The sequence below is a fragment of the Chamaea fasciata genome, unplaced genomic scaffold, assembly GCF_029207755.1.
Source record: "Chamaea fasciata isolate MVZ Bird 193981 ecotype frontalis unplaced genomic scaffold, bChaFas1.0.hap1 SCAF_1, whole genome shotgun sequence".
In the NCBI taxonomy this organism is placed as follows: domain Eukaryota; kingdom Metazoa; phylum Chordata; class Aves; order Passeriformes; family Sylviidae; genus Chamaea; species Chamaea fasciata.
In genome coordinates, this window is record NW_027094086.1 from 105,072,175 (window position 1) to 105,095,149 (window position 22,975).

The 22,975-nt window shown below is 39.7% G+C and overlaps 1 protein-coding gene across 1 annotated transcript in view; it reads left to right on the forward strand.

Moving 5' to 3' along the window:
• The first annotated feature begins 9,459 nt into the window (after window positions 1–9,459).
• STAC (SH3 and cysteine rich domain) overlaps window positions 9,460–22,975 on the forward strand; it is a 70,166-nt gene continuing 56,650 nt past the window's right edge. The window contains exon 1 of the mRNA XM_066192037.1: window positions 9,460–9,907. Coding sequence (XP_066048134.1) covers window positions 9,791–9,907 — 117 coding nt within the window. The 5' untranslated portion in view covers window positions 9,460–9,790. The remainder of the gene's footprint in view (window positions 9,908–22,975) is intronic.

The window sequence follows — 22,975 nt, forward strand, 5'->3', positions numbered from 1 at the left end:
TTTCTAAATCAGATAATCCTCTACACTACTGGTTTTGATGTATGGAGTTCTTAGGGTGGTGATTTTTTCCTCCATCTCTCCTGAGCATATAACTCCTTATCTTTCAACATGTCTATGATACATGAAGCCACTACTGTGCTAAATATGCAGCATGTAAACATGCGTGGAAGTGTGTGTAGATATAGTTACTGTTTAGATTCCACCTTTTTTATTTCAATGTCTTTGCTTAAGCTATCAGGCTTGAAAACAACACTATGCTTTTTCTAAAAAGAAAAATGGTTTTATACTTCTTCCTCCAGTTTCTAGTAGTCAGTGCAGAATAGCATTCTGTCATAACAAACTGAGAGGAGGGGAGCAGCAAAGGGAAAATTTTTGGAGATAACATTTTTGAGCACTGTCATTTCATTGCACAAGTTAGATTTAGAGTGCCACTGGGACTGAATAGACACATATCTGCTTTTCAAAAGATCAATTTTTACTGCAATATTTAAGACTGGACAGAATCCCTATCTATCTGCCAGTTTCTGTACAAGCTCAGATTAGAACAATAATGAACTTGAAGAATAATGAGCTTGAAGAGCTCACAATTTACATACAAATTTTCTGTGTTTGCAGAAGTTCATATTGGTGGGCTGATCACATCCCTTTCTGAAGACAACCTCCTCTCTATTTTAGTTTGATTACTAGATGTTGGGGTCGAAGAAAGCCTCGAGATAAGGCCATGGCAAAAACCCCCCTGGTCAGGGTGAGAGAAATCTCACCCGTAAAGCCTCACCCGCAAGGCCTCATGGGAGCTTCCTATGTAGATAAGACTAGAAAGCTCTTTGTTCCCCTTGTTACCATTGGTTACTTTTAGCTGCAATAATTTGCATATTCCTAATCCTCTCTCTCAATTGGTTCCCTGCCCTCAGACTCCGCCCTTATCCTACCCTATATAAATTACTGTAACTTCCGGCCCTCACCTTTTTTGGTGCACCCCATACTGTGCTCAGTTTCCTGTTTGTTGTTTTGCTTCCTACTAAAGCAGTTCTTTTTCAGGTGACCAGATTGTGTCCGTCTGTCATTTATACCACTGTCAAAGGGACTTTTGCACCCAAAATCCCATGGTGACATCCAGCCTTCCTACCCAGGCCCAGGTTGTCACAACTAGAACATTCCTTTTCGTATTTTCCTGTGAATCACAGTCTTTTTCTGACAGAAATTATCTTTTCTTAGTGTCTCATCTCTTGAATGTTGAATGTATACTGCAGAGTCAGCTGGATTTCCTTACATCTGGCCTTCCAGAGGAAAGCCCTTGTTTGAAACAATCCCTTACATAAGGAGATGATGGGTATAAACTTCTGCTATAAACTTCTGCTTTAATTGTTGGTCTACTGTGTTAACGTATGTCCAACCACCTCTGTTCAGTTCTGTTAGTTATGCTTTTGGCTAAATTTCAACCATTCTGAAGCTCATTGCTCAGTAGTCTTTTCTTTCCTCACGGTCCAGGTAAAGAGGCTAATAAGACACAGAAGTGTTATGGACTACAAAATGAAAATAGACTTTTGAAATTCTAGAGGTGTATTACCTAAATCATTAGTCATGTAACTTTAGCTGTCTCAGTTATCTTACCAAAATCATTTTGACCAATTATATGGATAAATCTCTAACATTCTTCAGTATCCAGCTTATTCAAAGTCTGAAATCATAGACCTCAGTGATTAGGCATGTGAATTTGAGATACCCCTTTCCATGGAAACAGCAGGAAAGATCCAGCTTTTACTGTGTCCAGCATGCAGTCCCATTCTGCCTGAAGAATTCAGACAGATTCTGAGACATCAGAATGACAATTATTGAGTCGTTCTACAGCAGGTGGTATGACTAACAAACATAAAGAAACCTTGAGTAATTCTTTCTAGATTCCAATGGAAGAAATAGTTATGGATGAGGAAGGTAAAGGCACTCACACTTTGGACAATTTCCCCCTCATTTTCCTTTTATTTTTCCCCTTTTTGACATTTGCACTTCTAAAATCTTGAATATCTTTGCTAGTAAAAGCATTTGCTCTTGTAGCTGTGTTTGACCCCTTTGAATAATAAGAGGCTGTGACATGTAACTCTCAAAAGAAGTGGCAAGTCCAGGATGCTCTGTGTTGAGATTTCAAATGGACATCAGTCATCACAGATAAAACAACTGAATGAAACACAATAAAAGTAGGTGTTCTTTCTGTGAAGAAATCAGGTTTTAATGGTCTCAACTACAATGCTTAGTGGTTTAAATACTGCTTGTATTCTTATTAGTAAGTGTAGGATCATCCGCGGACAGCAGGGAGAAGGAATTCTGCTGACCTGAGATATTCTAGAATACATGGTTTTATTGCATGGGTCGTGGGTAAAAAGGGCCTTGCCTTCAGCCACCATCCTCGGCTGAAGGAAAGTCCCAGAGAGAGCGAGAGGAAGAGCAAGGGGGTACGAGTTAAGAGAGAAGGGAGCGAGGGAGCAAGGTGGTAGGGGTCAGAGAACAGGGGGAAGAGGTAAGAGAGCAGGGAAAAGAGAGCCAGGAATAGAGCAGTATAAGTAAGAGCCGGGAATAGAGAGGTTGAAGTAAGAGCTAGGAATAGAGAGGTTGAAGTAAGAGCCAGGAATCAAGAGGTTGAAGTAAGAGAGCAAGGTCCTTGTTACAATGCATTATATCTCCTTTTGTGATGAATATTCTAATTTACAGTGACCAACCAATACAAGACACAAAATCCTATAGAATCTACATATAGCCTATAAGAACTACTACATAACCATACTATGTTATATTTTAAACTCCAAAAACTACTCTTTAGACTTTTCTGTTTTGCTACATTGACCTTTGGGTCCCTTAGCTAGCAGAAAGGTATTGTTCAATCAAAAGGGATTCTTCTTCAGCTGGCTAGGCTATTGTTTTCAGGTTATATAGTAACTAAGACTTGGTATCCTACAACTCAAAGTAAGCTTCTATTTCTATTCTGATTATAGGTTTCATATTTTCAGAATCTTTTGCTAAACAATCATTTTTATAAGGTTTCCCTGATTCATCTTCCCCAACAAGTAAGATCTGACTTTTTCTATGTAAATTGACTCGAATAATATAAAATGGTGTATTTCATAGGCTCGGAGGATTGTGATAGTCTTGTCTTTATTAAGACAAACTTAGTATCATCATTTTTCACTGAGCTCCAAGACTTTTCATTGTTCCAAAAAAACCTTTACAAATCATTATAGATAACCTCTTGCAGTGTTTTCAAGGTTTACTTTTTGCTCAACTAAACCTTTATTTCCATTTTTATTTTCAATTGGTAAATATGTGGAGAGCTAGCAATCCAACTACCATCAATATCTTTCAAATTTTACATCTTATCAAGAATCAAGGAATAAACCAAATATATTTCGTCTTCAAGATCTTGATTTTTTTATCCAATTTATAAAGGGCTGAACAATTACTTTCTGGACTCTTGTTTGAGAGCTGTGATAGAACTTTATACTAAATTACATAATTGCAGGCAGCCCTCATCACACACACTTCCATTCCAGTTGACACATGCACTAATCTGATAGAGTGAAATGTTAATCTTGATAATAATTTCTTCTATTTCTACAAAGTTTTTCATTCTTTAGTGTCCAAAGGCATTTAAAAGATTTTCCGTGCACTCCTGAGTTCTACAAACCCTGTAGAAAAGCCCCCTTGCCTGACCAAGGTCATTAGCACAATGAGAAATCTTTTTTTTCTTCCAAAGCAAAACACATTAGTACAGCAGTTGCAGGTTTGCAGTCAACAGTGAGGTTCATTTTGCATTCAGCATGTGTGTTTGTGCCTAAATATTAAAGTGACAAGCATGCTGTAACTACCTAAAGCTGGAAATACTTTGCATGCACAGCCTGTTAAAAATTGGTGCATAAGATATCTTGGGGGGGGGGGGGGGGGGGGAACAAAAAAAAGCAAAACATGTATATCAATATATATATATATCTCTTTGTGTTCACCACCGGTTATGCTGGGAATGTTTGCCAGATCTTATTTTGGATTCTATTTACGGTCTCAGCAAAACACTGCTCTTAAAGCATTTTCACTGACATTAGTTAAGAAATAGCTCATGATGACGGTATTCAACTCCAGAGTAAATGGAAAGAACAGGAACCTGAAACAAATCCAGTAAAGCTCTGCAAGCTGTAATACCCAGCTAACGCCTCGAAAAGAGGACAACCAGACAAAGGAGTTTCAGGAGCAATTCAGGTCAAGGAAGGTCTAGGGAAGAAAGACATGATTGAAACCCCCTTCTATCAAAAACCTTTCAGAAAAAAAACCCCTGAGATCCAGCATGGTTACCCTGTTGAGGCTTCCTCCCACCATATCCTGAAAAATGCTGAGGACAAAAGAGATGTAGACCTGGCTGAGATGGCATGATTATGCGAGACCTTTCTGACTGCTACTGCGAGTCACCAGGAAGAGTCTTAATGACTATTCAAGGAAATATAAGTGAAGCAGAGTCTAGAAAGAGTAGAGGACAATATGTTATTCATCATAATTCTATTATCTCTTTAATTTTTGGGGGGCATGGATACCCTGAAAAGATTCAGTACATGGCTCTATCAGCATTTCAGCAACCCATTGAACTGGTTCAGGTCATTCCTGTTACAGTCATATTGGACCAAGACAGTAAATGGCTATTAAAAGGCAGGAATTTCTAGGAGCATCTGTGAGTTGCAGGAAATGTTGTTACTGATTCTTCTTTTTATATCGTATTCCTATAAAAAGTGAGAAGGAATCTTATTGCCAACAGAGATGTAAAATCAGGTCGGGACTGTCGCTGGTTATTTAAAGGTATTGCCATGCTTTTTGTAAGACTGAACATATTACATGCTGTATCTTGGCTAAATTCCATCTTTTATAATTACATCCTCTTCTCCCCTTCTCAAGCATTTCTCGCTGTGACAAGAGGATGCAGCACTCTTCATTTTCCTGGTCTAGATGTCTGTGTAGCAGTCTTTCCATCTCATCATGGCCTCCCTAAAAGACATATTCAAGTTGCCCAAGATGCAGCGTGATTTCTGCATCACTCTCTGTGGTATCGTTGTGGATGGAGAAAAAGAGGGCTTTGAAATTAATATTCAGGCAGAGGTTTCAGGTTTTTTCCCGCTTAAGGACAAGCACAAATCTGTTGGTTTGGCTTCCTCTACAGTTACTCATTCGCCACACTCCCTGGAGCAGTGGGAGGCTTAATACTAAAAAATACTTCAAGATTATTTAGTCAGAATGCAAGCCACCAGCGTTCCATTAGTACTGGGAATGCTTTCAGAGCATTGACCAGCTTTTGCTTCCAGCTTGATGAGCTGATGATTGTAGCCCTCAGATGGCATTTAGATAAGCAGAATCCACAGGGATTTGTTAGTGGATTAGCTGCTCAATGAACTGCCAAGATTGTGTAGTAAGAAAACAAGGGGTGGGTGATTATAAACAAAAAACCCCTGCCACGTAATACTATTTTAATCTTGTTTTCTCTGTGGGTACAATGTTTGCTGGAGAGAAGAGGCCACTAGGCTGTCACTTGGAAACACAGAAAGATACTCTGAGCAATAATCCTTGCAGTCTAGTAGCCAGCTGTGGGTGAATGAAGATATCGACCAGTACAGCTGGCCAAACGCACCATGCCAAAAGTAAAATTCTCATCACAGATGGCAAGGTATCCTTTTGCCAGTTTCCACAATGACAAAATCTATTCAACAAAGAAAAAGAACTATTTCTCACCTGGAATACTCAAGAATGATAACTATTTCTCACCTGGAGTGTTCACAAATTGGACTGAGGAGCTTGAGGTGAGGCTGATCAAGTTTCACAGCAAGTGCTAGTATGACAACATTTTTTCTGGGTCTAGCGGTTTTCTGTGGGTCGCAGTCTGCATCCTCTTGGAAGTTGGACTCAGTGGACTTGATTCTGCTTTCCTTCAAGAATCTGCTTTAGAAGAATCCAGAGTGCAGCAACCAGACTGATTCCTCACTACTGTGTACACTTCTAGAGAGTGGTACGTAGTAATTTAAACCAGTGTCATCTACAAGCAATATCATCTCTATGTGTTCCCTTAGACCCTCTTTGCTCAGAAGCATGGGATGGTTCATACACCAGGCTCTGAATACTGACAATTATATCTCCCTCTTTCCTTTTTCATTGTTATTTTTTCTCTACTAACATGGGAGTCTGAAAAGAAATAAAATATTTGATAAGTACTGATTTCTAATCATTCCTTTAGTAAAATCCAGCACTTCAAAGGAATGTCCATACCAAAAAAGCAAAAGGAAGGGAGGCAAAAACCATGGCGTGGGCCAGAACACACCAGCTTAATCTTGCCACTCTGGAGGTCTCCAGCAGGTAGGACTAGGCAGTACAGCAAGTGTGTGTTTATATATTCCTGGAGTCAGGAGCTTCAGGGATGCTTTTACCAGGCTGGCTTCAGCCAGAGCTTAGGAAGAACTACTGGAGCCTCAGCACGGAGGGCTGTGCCACAACACACTCTGTCACCATTGTGTGTGGGACCAGAGTGGGAGTGAAGGAGGACAGACAAGGCACGGCACCCACACATACAACAACAGACCACAGCACTCATGCAGCCAGCATCTGACCACCAGCAGAGGAATGCTTGGCAGGGACTCCAGGAAACACACAACAGCCTTTAAACAGTGAAACTACTTCAGCTGGGGGCTGGGAATTGGCGCTCATGTTTTATTCATCCAAATTGCTTTCCCCCACTCCAGAAATCTACACTCCTCTCCACACTACAGAAGCTGTTCAATTTCCTCTTGTTTAGCACTGTGCTGCAGTGCTCCCATTTCCTCTGAGTACCTTCACGTAGAAACTGATCAGCAGTAATCATAAGTCCAGCTTCTCAGGAGTGAAGCATGGGTGAGAGATGTAGGTTCATCTAACTTGATCAGTCTGTTTTGTTATACTGTATATCAGATCTTCGATAGCCAGCTCCCATGGAAGGAAATGAAAATGTAACAAATCCAGTTTCTCTTCCTTTTTGCTTTTTTGGTAAAATTTTGACTCATCCTTCCCAAGCTAATTGTCGAGAAACTGACAAATCCATCGTGGCTGACAAGTGAGTAATTGGGAGAAGAGAAGGAGTGCAGCAGGTGTTAGTACTAATTTGGTAAAACAATTAGAGTAAAGAGTGGTATGATAGTCACTTACACAGTCATGACGTTTCGAGCTCTTCATACAAAATGTGTGCAGGATTTTACAACACTTAGAGAATTAACTATTAACCAGCCACTCCACATCTATTTCAAAGGTAACCTGCAAGTTCACCATAAGATGTTTTTGAGCCTCTTAACAGGAAAGACCAGATCACAACACTTGTGGGGAACCAGGCACAATTTAGTTCTATGATTCTCACTTGTCAGGATGCTGGGCTCATATAACAGTCCTTGCAGGGGGCAGACCCCATGCGCTGGCCATGGCTTGGCTGTTCTAGGCTGGACCATCAGGGAAGGTTGCTACTGCCAGAGCTGGAGCATTCAACTGCTGTTGCCCTGCAAAATCTCCATTGCACACAGTTGCCCTAATTCTCCAAACTGTGGCTCTGATGAGTCACTGCTCATTGCTAAGAGGATGATTTTACAGCAAGCCCGAATCTTACTTGCTGAGTGAAGAAATTACCTTTGCACCTGGAGAATTCCTCCAGCACCGAACGGAATGGTCTAAGACACTGCTGCATTTTAGGAAGTAAGCGCTTGGAAATAAATTCTTCTGCTTACCTGCCAAATCTGCACCTCTGAACTCTGTATTTCTTTGCTTCAATCTCAGTTGTCACTGCCACTGCCTCAAGAGCAAATAGTGTTCTCGTTTTGATCCCTGTAATTGTGTTAGTGACTACAGGCCAAATAATGGGTCCGACTGGCAGATCCTTAAGACACTCTTTTGCTCTGAAGTACCTGTACAAATAGCATTGCAGCATTTTATCTTTATTGTCTGCTAAGGATTTTGGTATCTTGTATGCTCTGTTTAAAAATATAAAGATCTTTTCCCCATCTAAGTTCTAGTCCTGAAGATTCACTGGGGATTCAAAGAGAAGCTGATTTTTTTTCCCGTCTTCTGCATAATTATTAAGAATACAGAGGCTGCAGGGCAATTTCTGCTCTGGCTTTCATCTGTATAACCCCTACTATCTTGTAAACTTGCTTTCACTTTCACACACTGATTATTTGAGGTGAAGGGGGCCTGCAAGGCAGCTCCAAGTAGCAGTTGTGTTTCTAAGGGATGCCGCCAAAGGGGGATACGGTTTCCTCTCCCAGAGCTACAAGGTATTAAAGATCATCTCTGACTTAGACTCCATCAAATCACCTCCAAACACCTGTATAGATCCACTAAAAAACTATTTTTTTTCTTCTCACTTTCCAGGATTTAAGTATTGCTATCAGAAACATATTTGGGTTGTTATTTTCTGTTTTCTTTAAATGAAAGAGTCATCTCCACAAGGCATATGGAGTGGCTCCCGCTCAGCAAAACATATCTGGTGGGAAGCACATCCATTCAGCCTTTCACAATACAGACCTTAATTCAGCAGGGAAGAGAGCTGACAGGCACCTTTGCAGCAGATTTAAATCAGAGGCAAAACCTCAAGCAATATAAACCAATCTGAGCCTGACAGCAAAGTCACGCTGACCTTCTGCCGGTAATACTGCAGACCCAAGCGTGACTTCAGGAGCTGCATTCCCAGGAATGACGGCACTGGGGGAAGCCAACAGGCTCTTCCCAATGGCTGCCTCTGCTCTGCTGCTGCCTGATGGAGTGTTATCACTATGACAACCTACAGGTATAGTATGTGCGTGATAGTGGGAGCTCCAGATGACCCAGATTGCGTGTGCACGGCTCAGAGCTGGGCTTCCCTGTCTGGGAGGGGAGCAAGGAACACGTGGATCCACAGGTAACTCTTCCCTTACTCTGTCCTGTCATTTGCTAGCAAGTTTGGGATGTAGGCAAGGTGGGAGCCTTAGACACACTGAGTAGGTAGGATTTTAAACAATCTTCTCTGGGACAAGGAAAAAGAGTCATTTTTCTCCTCTTTTTTCTAGAGCCCTTTTGCTGGGCTTCTTTTTCTTCAGTAAAAGACATGAAAGGATATAAGGGTACCCTTCAACTCTGTCTTCTCTAGTGTGTTTAAAGGTGAAATGCTTCCAAACCTCATATACCCTGCCTGCCTCTGTGTGTGTGTGTGTGTGTGTGTGTGTGTGTGCATGTGCATGTGCATGCACACGTTACTTTCCTTCACTACTATGACAGCACATGCCCCTCCAGAGCTATTCCCAGCATTAGAAATACAACTCCTCCCTCCAGTGCCGTGTGTGTGCGTGTGTGTGTGTGTGTGTGTGTATGTGTGTGTGCGCGTCCGTGCCTGGATTGAGCTTGCTGCTTCAGCTCACTCCCCTCTGACTGTGGGGCTGACGGTCACGACGCTGCTCCACACCTCCAGGCTTCATATGGAGGGGAGGAGTATCGGGGAAAAGCAGGCACACAACTGACCTACAGAACCATCGATAACTTACTCCCTCGCAGCACAATTGCCTAGGAAAGGGGAGGGAGGAAGGAGGGGAAGGAGGAGGAGAAGGGGGGAAAAAAAAAAAAAAAAAAAAGAAAATCCAGAGAATTCTAGTCTGGCAAATATAGTGAAACCAAGCGGTCGGAGTTCATTTGCTCTAGAAGAGCAGAGAAGAAAGAGGATATTAAATGAAAAAAAGCAAGAACCATCTGTAGCTTTTTTTCCTGACAGTAGCAGTATTTTAGATGTAAAATGATTCCTCCGAGCAGCACGACTGAAGTCAGCGTGGATAGTGTGGAGAAAGAGAATGAAGTGGAGAGCACAGAGCAGCCCCCCTCTCCAGCATCAACTACCAGCCAGGAATCAAAGGTACTCAGAGAATGAGTTTTATTCCCCCCCCCTTTCTTTGTTTTGAAAAGAGATGTATTGCTTTGATTTTCATTTGGAGCCCTGTGCCAGGATCAGCGGCAGAGTGCAATGAGCCACCTCTGACTGCGGTGCCTGCTCCGACACTCCTGCTTCTGAATTCTCCCTGTCACCTCAGGAGTCTGAGCTGGGAAAATACCTGCCTTCTGAGTCGTTTGGGTTTGTGGATTTTTGCCCGTGTTTTCTTCTCCTTATTACAGTAATATCCTGGGGTAGTGACGGGGCTCAGGGAGGGGGTTGCTGTCAATGGACATTGTTAGCTATTTTCACACCAAGTATCAGATCACTTAAAGGGTTTTTGCTGGAAAAATTGGTCTTTCTCAAAGGTTCAGAGAAAATAATTTTGTCTGGGGGCTTAGGGTATTTCACCTGACTTTACTTCTCTGGCAGACTCATCAGTGAACTTTCACTGTTTAATGAGTCTGTTAAAACAGGAGATAAGTCACCGTTTTATCACAATGAACCTTATGTACACCACACAGGAAAGGATTTCACAGCTTTTTTTTTTTTTTTTTTTTTTTTTTTTTTTTTTTTTTTTTTTTTTTCCTGTTTGTGAGTTTTTCAATGTGGTTCAATTTACCTTACTGAAAATCCACTTTCAGCTCAAACGGCATGGCCTCTGAATTTTTAATTGACTTGCATGTGAAAAGTTTTTCTGACTGCCAGGGTGTTTCGTGGAAGACAGAGAGGTAAAAGGTAAAGTAGTACCCTTACATAATGAAAGTTCCTTGAAGCTGACTTGGATTATATGCTTTTACTGATCCTCTGTTACTTACGATTGATACCATGATAGCACCTGACAGATCTTTTTGTGAACTTCATAGTGATGCTGTGTAAACATGCAAAAATAGGGAGGTTCTTGTCACTAGGAGCTTACAGGTGGGTAAAGCCTCAGGAGGTACTGTGTGGGCAAAACAGCTGCTTGGCAGGCAAGGTCTGTGCTGGCCTGAGTTAAAAGGCAGTGGCTGCCTGGGTTTAATACAGAAAGACTGCTACATTATCCTGCAGTTAGAGCTCTCCACTTTCTGGAGAGTGAGTTCAAATTATCTGTCTGTGTGGGTAGAGTTTTGACGCGGGCTTTGGGCTTCTTTACTTTGTATATTTATTTAGAAGCTATACTTCAAGGAGGAGAGCTGGTGTATTCCCTGTGTAATACAATCCCTTGAAAAGAGCTTTTCCAGTAACAATAGCATACAATAATCACTATACACATTTAGTTCTACTGGAGTCTCCCTGGTTCATGGAAAATGAAAAGTAAATGGATTATTGGTATAAGCCCAGGCTCTAAAAGAACACGGTAACTAAATCGCACCCCACTGAGTACATTTCTCTGGAATTACTGAAGTGTTATATGGGCAGTGGAAAGCTTTGTCCCTAGTGAGGTCCCAAAAGTAACTGCAGCCTTCACTGCACTGCCAGCACCAGCTGCTCAAGTGTTCTGGGCTGTGCATGGGGCCTGCTGGGCTGTGTGTTCCCCGTGATCCCAGCTGTGATCCTCACCATGTGCCAGGCTGGTTAAGGAGCTCCATGTGCCACTTGATAACAATGGTGCTTGAGGGACTTTCCCACTGGGTCAGGGAATGCTGTTCCCAAAACAGACTGGCATGGATCCAAAACTCAGAGAAAGTAAAGAGCTGCCCAGAGGGTTCCTTCTTGCTGTTTGTGCACCCATGTGCTTCCAAGGATGACAACAGGAATTAGGCACATCTGGCCAGAGAACAAATAAGCTGCAAACTAGTTTAGAATCAAATATTGCCATCATCAATTTTTTTCAGTCTTTTGAGCATTTGAAGCAAACACTGGAAAAGGCAAAAGCCATGACCATGCAGTTGATGCCATTACTTGGATGGAGATATTCCTAGTAAACAAATAATCTGTGTATTCACATTTTAAAGCTGCAAATATGATCAGATAGCATGATGCGTTGTCATTTCAATAGATAAAGTCAAAAGAACTTTCTGATCACTGGGGTAATAAGCTTCCTTTTTTGGTCCAAGGAAACAGGAGGATGGAAAAATCTGTGATTTCATAAAGATACTGTTTATGCTTGGGGTTTTCTTTATTTTCCATGAAAACTGATGTGCTTCAAAAACTAGAGTCTGACAGAAACATAGGTCAGTGCTTTTATCCTGTGGTGTACCATGCTGAAGAAGCTATCTTGTCATTCACAGAAAACCAAGCTTTCTTCAGGAACTCTCTGGTGCCTAGGTTAAAAAGTTCATGTCTGCTGCATTTACTGCAGAACAGTTTGTGCAGTATAAAATTAGCCCACGACAACTTTTTTCTGTGTCAAAACACTCCAAACTTGATAATTTTTTTCTGTGGCAAAACACGCCACTTATTATGACTCCAATATACGAACAGGACCAACATGGATAATTGCAACCTTCAAAATGCCTTTGAAAACACTTCCGCAGAAGAGCAATTTTGTAAAAATAATGTAGAACTAATAGCTGCAAGCTTTCTTCCAGTCCAATATAATTGTAGACATTGGTGGCACATAATCCATGATCATATTAAAGTTCAGAAATTAGTTTTATCTCGCACCCTCCAGACAGTTCTTCAAAGATGACAGGGAGCAGGTACTGCAACTTCTGACTGTCATTGAGAGGCAGAATTTCAGGCTGCTACCAAGTAGCTGAGATTTGGAAGGATGACTCTCATGTTAGTCACACACCTCTGTTGCAGGAAAGCAGCTCACTCTTAAATACATGCTAAAGCCTCCCACCACCTTTTCCTATGGATTAGAAGCATAGTTGCAGGTGAGTACACCCTGACTATTGGAAGAGCCATCCTGTGGTGCCATATGTACTGCTATGTGCTAAAAACCTTAGAGTCTGAGTGGCTAAGAATCTTGCAAAACTAATACTTACTTTTTTAAACTAATTTATTGGCCCTTGAAAACATTTACTTCAAACCTCAGTATGACTTGAGTGTATACCTTAAAGTATTAATTATTATTACCAGGAGAATGACTTTAGGAAGGTACCACACAAGTACATGCAATTGCTAGATTTATCACATTCCTGTGTTTGTAGTTATGGCTCCCACCTGTTTGGCACATTTACAGCTGGTTTCCATGAAGGCAAATCACTGGTTTGCCAAAGTCTTTTGTAAATTTACAACTCAGCAAGGGAGGAAGTCATTAGTTAATGAATACTGAGGGAAAATTTCTTTTGGGCGGTAGCAATTAAAGACACACTGCACACTTGTTGAATCACTAACTTAGCAATAGAAACAGAAATCTAGTGGCAGCAGAGATCATATTTCTGATGTCTTTTATCTAAATGTACCTTGGAATTTAGTAAAGAAAACTTAAATTTGAATGAACATGTGTCCAAAGGAAGGAATCCTACACATGGCATGATTTCTTTATGTTTTGGCATAGCTGGCACATAGTTCTGTTAACTCTATTCTTGTTTTATCTCGCTGACATTTGCATATGAAGAGGAAAGAACCCATCTGCTCATTTCTTTAAGCATGAGTCAAGTTGTTATCACTCTTCTGTGAGCAATGTCTGGGGTATTCCTAGACAATAGGGTTATCTTTGAAAACTCCCCTTAGCATTTTTAAGTTTTAGGGGACTCCTGATCATCTACAATGATTGAGCTAGTGCCACTGAGGTGGATTAGCACTGCTAATCTCCAAGCTATTAGAGTTCCATGTCAATGTTAAAAGTCTTTCAGACTTTCTCGTATACCTCAGAAGGGGTATCAAGTCCTGCCCCTGCCATTGCAGGTAATCTGTCATGTAAAATTTACTTATTTCAAAAGACTGATGGTTTTCTGTGAAAACCCTTTTTTTCCCCCCACAGTTTTCCCTTTTCCATCAACTCTATTTGATAAAATACAGCTATAATTCTGTGGTACTGTAATCACACATCTTTGAAAGGATTCAAAATTTTCCTCTGAACCACAAATTCATGGATCAAAGAAATTGCTTGCACCCAGGTCAACGAGGTAATTTGAACAGCTAAAAAACTGAAGAAAAAAAGGATAAATAAGATTTCCAAATAAATATAGTACGCATTAAAAAAAAAAAAAAAAAAAGTCAGTCTCAGTCTGACACTTTTATACACTGACTGCCTAGTGGACAATATTCAGGGAAATGTAGTCCATTACCTTCAAATTCAGGTGTGGAAATTCAGAAGATGCAACAGTTGTTCCAACATGAGCTAACCTGATAAGTAGTACATAAAGTGGAAGTTGAAAAGATTAGGAAGCCAATAAAAAGATTAAGCATTGAAGTTCAAGATGTAGACTTCATTTGTGAATATCCCCACGTTGATCACGAACTTACATACCTGTCCTGCTGCATCAATAGAGCAATATTGCTTCCTTGAGGTTTCAAAACCCAGTGTTAATATTAGATATTGAACTAACATAACCAGTTTGAAACTCTTTGCATTGTGTGGGATTTAAATCACATAAAACTTGTGCTATGCTGTTAAGCAGGGATCTTCCCCACTTAAAGAGTTAATACTTTATGAGGCTCCATAGATGGTTACTCATCAATATTTTAAAAGGGCAGGGAGTATGGTGTGCAGTTAGTGTTTCACCCTCCACACCAGCGATAAATATCCAGCACATAAACTACTGCTGTAGTCTTCAAAGGAATTCCAAACAGCTTAAAAACATCCCGTGAAAGTGGAAGAAAGAACAGTTTTCCTTCTCAGTGCTACTTCCATGCCTCTGTGCAAAATGGTGAGTACATGCTGTGAAGGTGAGACTAAGAGAAAGAAATTAGGTTAAATATTTTTATGTGTTTTGCAACAAATTATGTAAAGGAAAGTTTCATTAAAGCAGGAAAGTAATACTCTTACTTATCAATGTCTCCTCAGCAGATTCAGTCTTGGTTTTACACTTATTTTGATTTTTCTTTCTTACTCTTGTTCTGATTGAAATTCTCTGGTATTGTTTTTACTTTCATGTATATGTCAGGTAAGTTTCTAGGCACTTTGAGATATTTAAGACAAAATAGAAATATGATCAGTTTATTGTCTTATATCCACACTTTCAGTAATGCTTAAATGGAGAAGACATCTATTACCTTTCAATAAGTAAAAATTACTCTACTGAAATCTGGTGTGGTAAATAGTGATTTTTTTTAAAACGGTGCAAATTTTCACTGAAACAAAACAAGTTGTTTACATAGCTGGAAGAGAGTTCAGTTCACTGTCTAAGTCTCTTACTCTGTATTCTCCTTCATAAAGTCATTCTGTTGAATTCAGCTTTTACCGCTATTTTAAAAAGCTCTGCCAACACCTGTATGGTCTAATAATGGCTAAGGGATGTCCTCTGTGCTTCATCCTCTTCTTATCCCAGTCTACATGTATTTTTTGCCAGCTTGTGTGGCATTGTAATTTTAATAATATTACTTTAGCTTAAACATCTCCTTTCCATTCTTGGTACAGGTTTCCATCACATAATAGACTTTCATATCACTTATCAGCCTTTTATTTTTTATACTACATAATCTGGGCTGACATAAAATAAACTCTCTATTCTTCATCTCATTCTGGATTCAAAGCAGTGCCCTCATTTCAGAATAATCTTTCTTGAAAAAGAGTGACTGAGTTTGTGCATGGTATTCTCAATGAGAGCTTGTACAGTATCTTTAACCCCCAGAAACCTTGCTTCTGATGTTTGTGTTGCCTAGTCCCCTTGGTGAACCAGAGGTCTCCATTCTATTTTTCTGGAATTTCCAGGGGATCCAGGCAAGATACTGTTGTCTGTCCTCACCTGCAGTGGTTTGAATCAGGTCTCAGGCACAAAAGTTTGCATTTCCAGGGCTGAACTTCATCACGTTTCCCTGACTCCATCCCTCAAGATCCAGGCTTCCCCATACGTGACAATGCCTCCCACCTCATACTAAAGAAACTTCCCTGTCTGACCATCCAGGAGCCACTCTGGCACGGTCACTCTCAGACCACCCAAGCTGGGACCAAGGCCCAACTTCACATCCCACACTCACATAGGCACACCAGGTTTCCTTACACACTTGACCCCAGATTTCCCACAGCACATTCTCAGCTATTTCAACCCTTAAAACAATTTAATCATGCTACAATAGCAAAATAACAGCTTGAGGCGGTTGTCTCCAAGGAGGGACCCCAAACCAAGGAAACCCTGGGGATTTATACCTTTACAGGTAAGCGTGGGAAAGTCTGGAGTCCTTGGCTCCTGCCGTGTCTCTGAGTGTCTGGTCACTAGGCTGTGCCACAGGTCCCCATACTCCTTGTTGTACAAAGGGTCAGGAGTTCAAAGTCTTGCCTGGGGTCCTGCCACCCAGAGCTCAATCTGCAGCTGCACACGGAGCTGACTGCACTAAATGTATTCCTCAACAATGCCAGAGGGAAATGGCCTTATGGCATGTGTAACCTTTGCAAAAAATTCAGTAATAAAAGTATAGAGAGCAATATTGACCCTAAGACTAAGTCAGAGATGTTCTTTAAAGAACTCCACCAATGACCAACCCTCAACCTCTTTTCTGTCTTTTTTTATTGTTTCATTTTGATTTGGTTTTGTCAAATTCTGTTGAGGTCCGATCTACAAATCTGTATTTGCTGGGATCACATTTTCTGCCTCTCAACAGAGACCTCCATTTCATTTTACATCATTTCCATCTTTGATAAAGCTTGTTAAGGAAACCTGTTTCTGTACTTTCAAAGCAAAATTTTATAACAGAGTTTAACTAGTTTCTTTTCTCCCTTTCACCTCAAGACACACATTATACTACTTTTTTAGTGCCATGCCATAAATTTCTGTAATATCTTTCCCATTATTCATGTTGTTTTTCCCCAGGATCATGGTTCTGGGACGAAGGTAAGCTGAAGTGTTTGCTGAAGGTCCAAACCAGCCTTTTATCCTGTCCTTACTGTAGCACAGCCTTTTTCCTCTTTCTCTTTTCCTCGCCCAAATCTGTCCATTGACATTTCCTAAAATACATTTTCAAAGGACTTACTCAGCTTTTTTGACAATTAATATCCTTTGACTTAAGGAACTGTACTTGAAAAGTCCAGTTTTATTCCAACACCATTTGTTTTACTTTTTTGCTTTCTCTTGTTCCCCTCCCCGCCTTCTTTGTAGACTCTTCTTAGTCCAGATTTCCTTTGTGAGCTAGCTATTTTCATGCTATTTCCAAGAGCACACTTTCACAGAGTGTTTTTATTTATCTTCGTTTCATAGCATTAGTATTAGTATTACAACCTTTGAAGAAATTATATGTCTCTTACACATCCAAGCATATTCAAGACAGCTCTGCTGCTTTCCAGACCACTGCTGAGACATTCATACCTTCCTACAGTTACTAGTTCAGGTCCTTCTGTGTCATACTCCAAAAGAGTGATGCAGTCTAAAATATACCTGTAGGTATCTGAGAGTGCTGAAGGCCTGAAATTTCTTCAGGGTAATGGAGCACATCAATTTTGGATTTTTGAAATCCAAAATATGGCTTAGACGTTCATTTTTCCTATGCACTTTATTTAATTTAAATGTAGGTAAGTCATAACCACTTGATAGAAAATTCTAATTTTTTGTATTACAAGCATTTCACCTATTGCCTAGGAGCCATTGCTGCATACTCCTGATAGGTATAAGATTGTATATTTGATAAATTTGTACTCATGTTTGTCAGGCAGAGGACTAGGCTTTCAGATGTGAGCGTGAGTTGAATATTCTTAACACTGTACTCAGTCCCACACAACTTCCAGTTACATAGGTAAGCAGTCATTCAGTGTTAAATGAGCACTTCCCAGGAAAGTGCTGAGGCATAAGCAAACTTTGCATGTTCATTAGCAAGGAGGACCAGCTGTGAAAATGAGAAATCTATGTGTGAGTGACTGAAATATCTTGACTTTGTTTTTCTTCAACATATGCCTCTGTTGGAAGCTCCCTTTGATTCAGTAGACCAACTGAGAGAGTAAATGCTCCTTGTCAGGAAATTTAACTCAGGAACCCTGTAAAACATACTTAGAGTGGATGTCTGAAAAACAGGTATCTTGTGTCTCTGACATCAGCAGTTAAATGTGACAAATGGCTTGCCCGTCTTCTTATTTATTAAAATGAAAGGAGTTTCATGTCTGTAGTCTCACATAAACGTACTAGAGGCTCATGGAATTCTTCTCCCTGACAGGTCAGCATTTCTTAGCTGACCTGTTTCTAAGTGATGAGAGTAGTTTGCTAAGTACTGTCAAATGAAAGTGTTTAGGGGCTGCAGTGGCATGAATAATTGTGAGACAGAGGTACTTTCCAGCCACAGAAAGCTGCAAGTTCAACATGGAATTGCAGTCCTTTAGGCGAGTAACAGCAACAATTTTAACGCTTTTCTTTTTTGTAGACATAGTATGCCCCATCTCTGAGTGCCGTTTAAAAGCTTTATTAAAATGTACACATGCATGATCTTAATTAATAAATTATCTTTATTAAGATCATTTTAGCAGTCTAGTACTCTGAAAAGGAAAATGAGGCTGACCTACAGTAACTGATGACTAGACTTAACTAAAAAAGGAGGAAAATACCATAAACTGGTATTCACAGAGCTGTTAAAATCTGCATTTAGTATATTTTTTTCACTTATTCATCAGAGTAAGACAAAGAAATGTATGCTTTGGATGCACAGCTACTGATGAGAGGGCAAAGCAAACTTGACAGATTGTTATAGCAAATACTGTTAAATACGATCTTAGAGACAAATGCCATTACCTCAGTATTCAACTTCTTTTTTTTTTTTTATACAAAATTTGCTCATTTATAGGGAAAGGAGACATCAGTTTTGTCAGCCAAGGGTCAGATTTCTGGCATGATGCAAACAAGTTGCCTTCCAAAACGTCACTTATGTCGGTGTGCTATTCATCATTGATTTACTAGTGTTTTCCCTGCCAGTTTAAATGCTGTGGTTCCCAAAATAAAAATGTCTTGAGGCTGAAATGAGAGACTAACAGCCCTGACCCAACCACTATTGCCTTTGTGCATACAGTGAGAAATGGCCTTGGACAAGGTATCTCTATGCTCACAAGTAAACAAAGCATTCAGCATGGTAAACTTGTCAGTGTCCCTGACTTCTCTGCTGTTAAATTGAGAATCCAGTTGTTAAGATGTTTCAGGCTCATATTCATTTTTAAAATGCACCTACTCTTATCAGGACCTGGCATTTACAATTTTTGTTGTATCTCTTAGTGTACTTATTTATATTATTTATAAGTGATAGTAGATAATTTTTCACATGTTCACACATCCTCTTTTAATTTAAATTATCTAATTAAGGAATGATTTACAAATAAACATAAGGTGACTTGTAATGGTTTGCCAAATATTTCTGATAACGAGCATTCCTGTGAAATGAATGCTTGTTGAGTGCTTAAAAAAAACCCCACTTGCTGCTTATTTTTCAATGTCAAAACATCTGGTCTTGGGGAATTTTTCTTGTTCTTAATTGTCTAAACTTCTGCTAGGAAGCTTTCCCTGATTGCAAGTGAAATTTCCAGAAAAAAGAGAAGGGAAAAAAATGCATCCAAGGTTACATTGTACAGCCTCACCTGTAATTAGAGACCAACTACAGGCAGGTAAGTTAGTAGTAGTCCACTCCCCCTATGTTATAAATGGAACACAGACCAAAACTGTTTTATCAAAGGTGGTTTAGAGGAAAAGCCTGCTTTGTGTGATCTAAATTAGCCTCTCTGTGCAGAAATCTTTTTCCATTGACCAAAGTAGGCAGCTACAGCTGAGTTAAAAGCTCAAATTTAAGTGAGGTGAACACCACTGAGATTCTGCCAGAGCGAGGTCTCAAACCTTGCCTACAAAGACTGGTCAGCTGTCTGTTCCCCTGCATGGCTAGTCTGTCTGACTTTCCCCTCTCCTGCCCACAGGTGTCTCAAAGACATTCTGGTTTTTTTATGCCAACGTGGAGCAAAATCATTCAAACTATGAAATTTTTTGCTAAGCAGAACTGCTGTTTCCAGACAGTCCTATAATGGAAAGTTATGCACCTATGAAAAAAAGAGAGAAAAGTGTGAGCCTATCCAGGCTTTAGAATGTGAAGTGCTGCTGTTGAGCTGTAACCACAAGATGAATCATGTACCAGTTTCACGAAGTATGGGCATGCAGGAGTCTTTGGCGGGTTCACAGCAGTTAGATCTGCCTCCTGTAGTTAGTTATAATGACAAATGGTTTTCATCCTCCTGACCATTAAAGACCCAGGCAAACAGTTAACTTTTTTGCTACCTTGCACACTCACACTCTGCCTTTCAATGTTTCTTTCTTCCCTCTCTGTTCCTATTCTCACACTAATGCTTTAAACCATGACCAGGCTCTCTGATACAATAAGTCTTTACAGAGAAAACTTCCATGTTTTCAGGCTTAGACAAGTTTAGAGATTTCTGCTAAGAAAATGGACGGTGGTCCTTCTGTTAGGGAGAAGGACCTTTCATAAACACTATGTGGATGCTGACGCTCATGCCATAAGCACGCTTGGAAAAAAAGCAAACCCCACAGTTTGTACTTTCCCCTTCACCCATACTCAAGCTGTTCTTGCATTATTCACAGAGGAATGCCTTTAGTTGCATTTAATTTCCTCACATTTTCTGGTTTTACATGGCCTGTTCCTCTTGTGTGGATATCTATTTATCCCTTGATGTAGTCTCATTGTGTCTGTATGTCTATGCAGGAAACAAATTTAAAACCTGAACAATGAGGTAGTACAAAAAATTCTTTATGGAGAAGAAATAAAGCCCCCTTCCTAGATTCCCTATCTTGTCCTTTCCTTTCGGGGTAGGTAGCTGAGGACCAGTGCTGCTCAAAAGAGCCCTTTTCAAGGACACTGCTGCTGAAGGTCTTTTGAGCTCCTGCCTCCCCCAGAAGCTCCCACAGACTTCCTCAGGTTGCCATTCTGCCCTTCATCAGCACTGGATTTTTAAGCAGTACCTGCCTGGCATCGAAGAAAAATGCTCTGGACATCTTCCTTTGAAATTATCAAAGCTAACATGAATTCCAACAGCTATAATAGACCTACCTGAATCCTGCTAGAATGTGGACAAATTAAAAACATTTCATAAAGGTCCAAAATAATGACAGTCAAACCTTAAATGAAAAATCTTAATAGAGTGATTTTCCTCAGAAGAGAATGCAACTATGACTAGGTGCTGGCCATAAGAAGTAGCCACTCAGTCTGGTCAAAAAAATCAGTTCTTTTTTAAACAAGGTGAGAAAAAAAGTATAACCTATTTTTTTATGGCATTGTAGGGAACACACTGTAATAAATACAATATTCCTGAGGTAGCAATAGAGGTAAATGTCATTTTATCTTTACTACCAGCTGCTGAATTCTAGGAAAAAAAAATCTCTTTTCCATGAGTTAATATCCTTCCAGCACAGTCCCACACAATAGCCTCTGCTGCATATTAAAAAAAAAAAAAAAGTAACTGATGGGAGAAAATTGATATAAATCTCAGAATTTAGCACTGCACTTGCTCTTTAGTTCAGCAGTAGACAGTAACTGTATTTCTGCTGTAATATGTCACATGCCTTATAAGTCAGTGTAACTCAGTTAATAGCAAGAATTCAAGAATTGCACCTATTCTAACAGTAGAATAGATGAGACAAAGGGAAGCTCTTCATGGAAAACCCCCCTCTTTCATAAGATTCATATTCACATTCTTTAAAACTCTCTTTCTATTAACTTGACTTTCCTTTCTTCTTCCTTCTATGTCCCTGCTTTCCTGTCAGCCTGAATCCCTCACGTAGCCCCATGCAATATGCTGCTCCTCTTGAAGTCACAGATAAAATTTTTGTCAGACAAAGCTTCACAGTTTTACTGGCTCAAGATCCCTGACTTTCCTAACAAAGCAGTAACTCTTATTAAATTAAATAATTGGTAACTTATGTCAATGACAGCAGCTCTTTTCTCTTGCAACACCAAAATTATGAAGCTTCATTTATTAGGTGAACACAACATCATGACAGTATTACAAGCTTTTTATCCCAAAACATTATTATAATTATTAGATGTTTCTATGCAGGATTTCATTAGCAACAGTTTAACTTCAGAGAGTTTTGAGGAACTTAAAAAATACTCTTAATAGTCAGAAAAAATATGTAGTTCATTGGTGTTATAGTCTTAAATTCTTTCCCTCTCTACATATGGTATTCTGTATGTAACTACCTTTTTACACAAAACCAGCTATCTCAGTGTGAAACCACATTTTTACAGTTCAGTCATTATAATCGTGAAAGTTTGATAGAGGTAATTTGAGAAGGAAAATTGTGCAGCTGGTGAGGATAAAAATAAAGTGGTTTTGTTTTGCAGGGTTGATCTTGAAACAGTAGCTGGCTAAAGATATGTTCAGCAGCCTGGAGGTTTAGGAAAAAATATAAAAGAAATGGATTAGCCTGAGGCAAAAGGAGTCAAAGATAGATCATAAATCTCATACTTAACAACTCCTGCTAATTAACATCTTCAAATATAGGTGTTTACATTGTCAGCTTCTTGAAGCAGTGTTTAGGCCTTCAAATGTCTCCATAAAGTGCTAAGTAACTATGTGTCATCTGTATGACAATATCATCATGAAGTTAAGCAGATTTTCCATGTGGAGAATTGGCCTATTCTTTATGTAGGACATTGTGAATGCAGTGTTTTCTGGGCATGATTAAAAAATCATAACAAAAAGACAAAAGACAGAGGGGAAACTTTCTGTAGCAGTAACAGATTCATTGGAAACTGGTACTACAAGCATAATTTTCCCTAAAATTTTTGGAAATGCTTTTTGAAAATTAGAGAGCTACTAGAGTAGATTTGTTTAAAGGGACAAATGTACACTGTAAGTTGCATTTTGAGAAGAGCTTTAATGGAAAATGTGCCAGATCTGGACTGGATCTGAAAATAAACATATGTTTTTCATGGTGGACAGTAAGATAACTGGATGTAGAACAAATGACAAGGAAAATGTAATCAAGGTTGAAAAAAATTTACTTGACACAGCATTTCTTATGTATGTGGTAGCTGCTATAGGATTTAAGA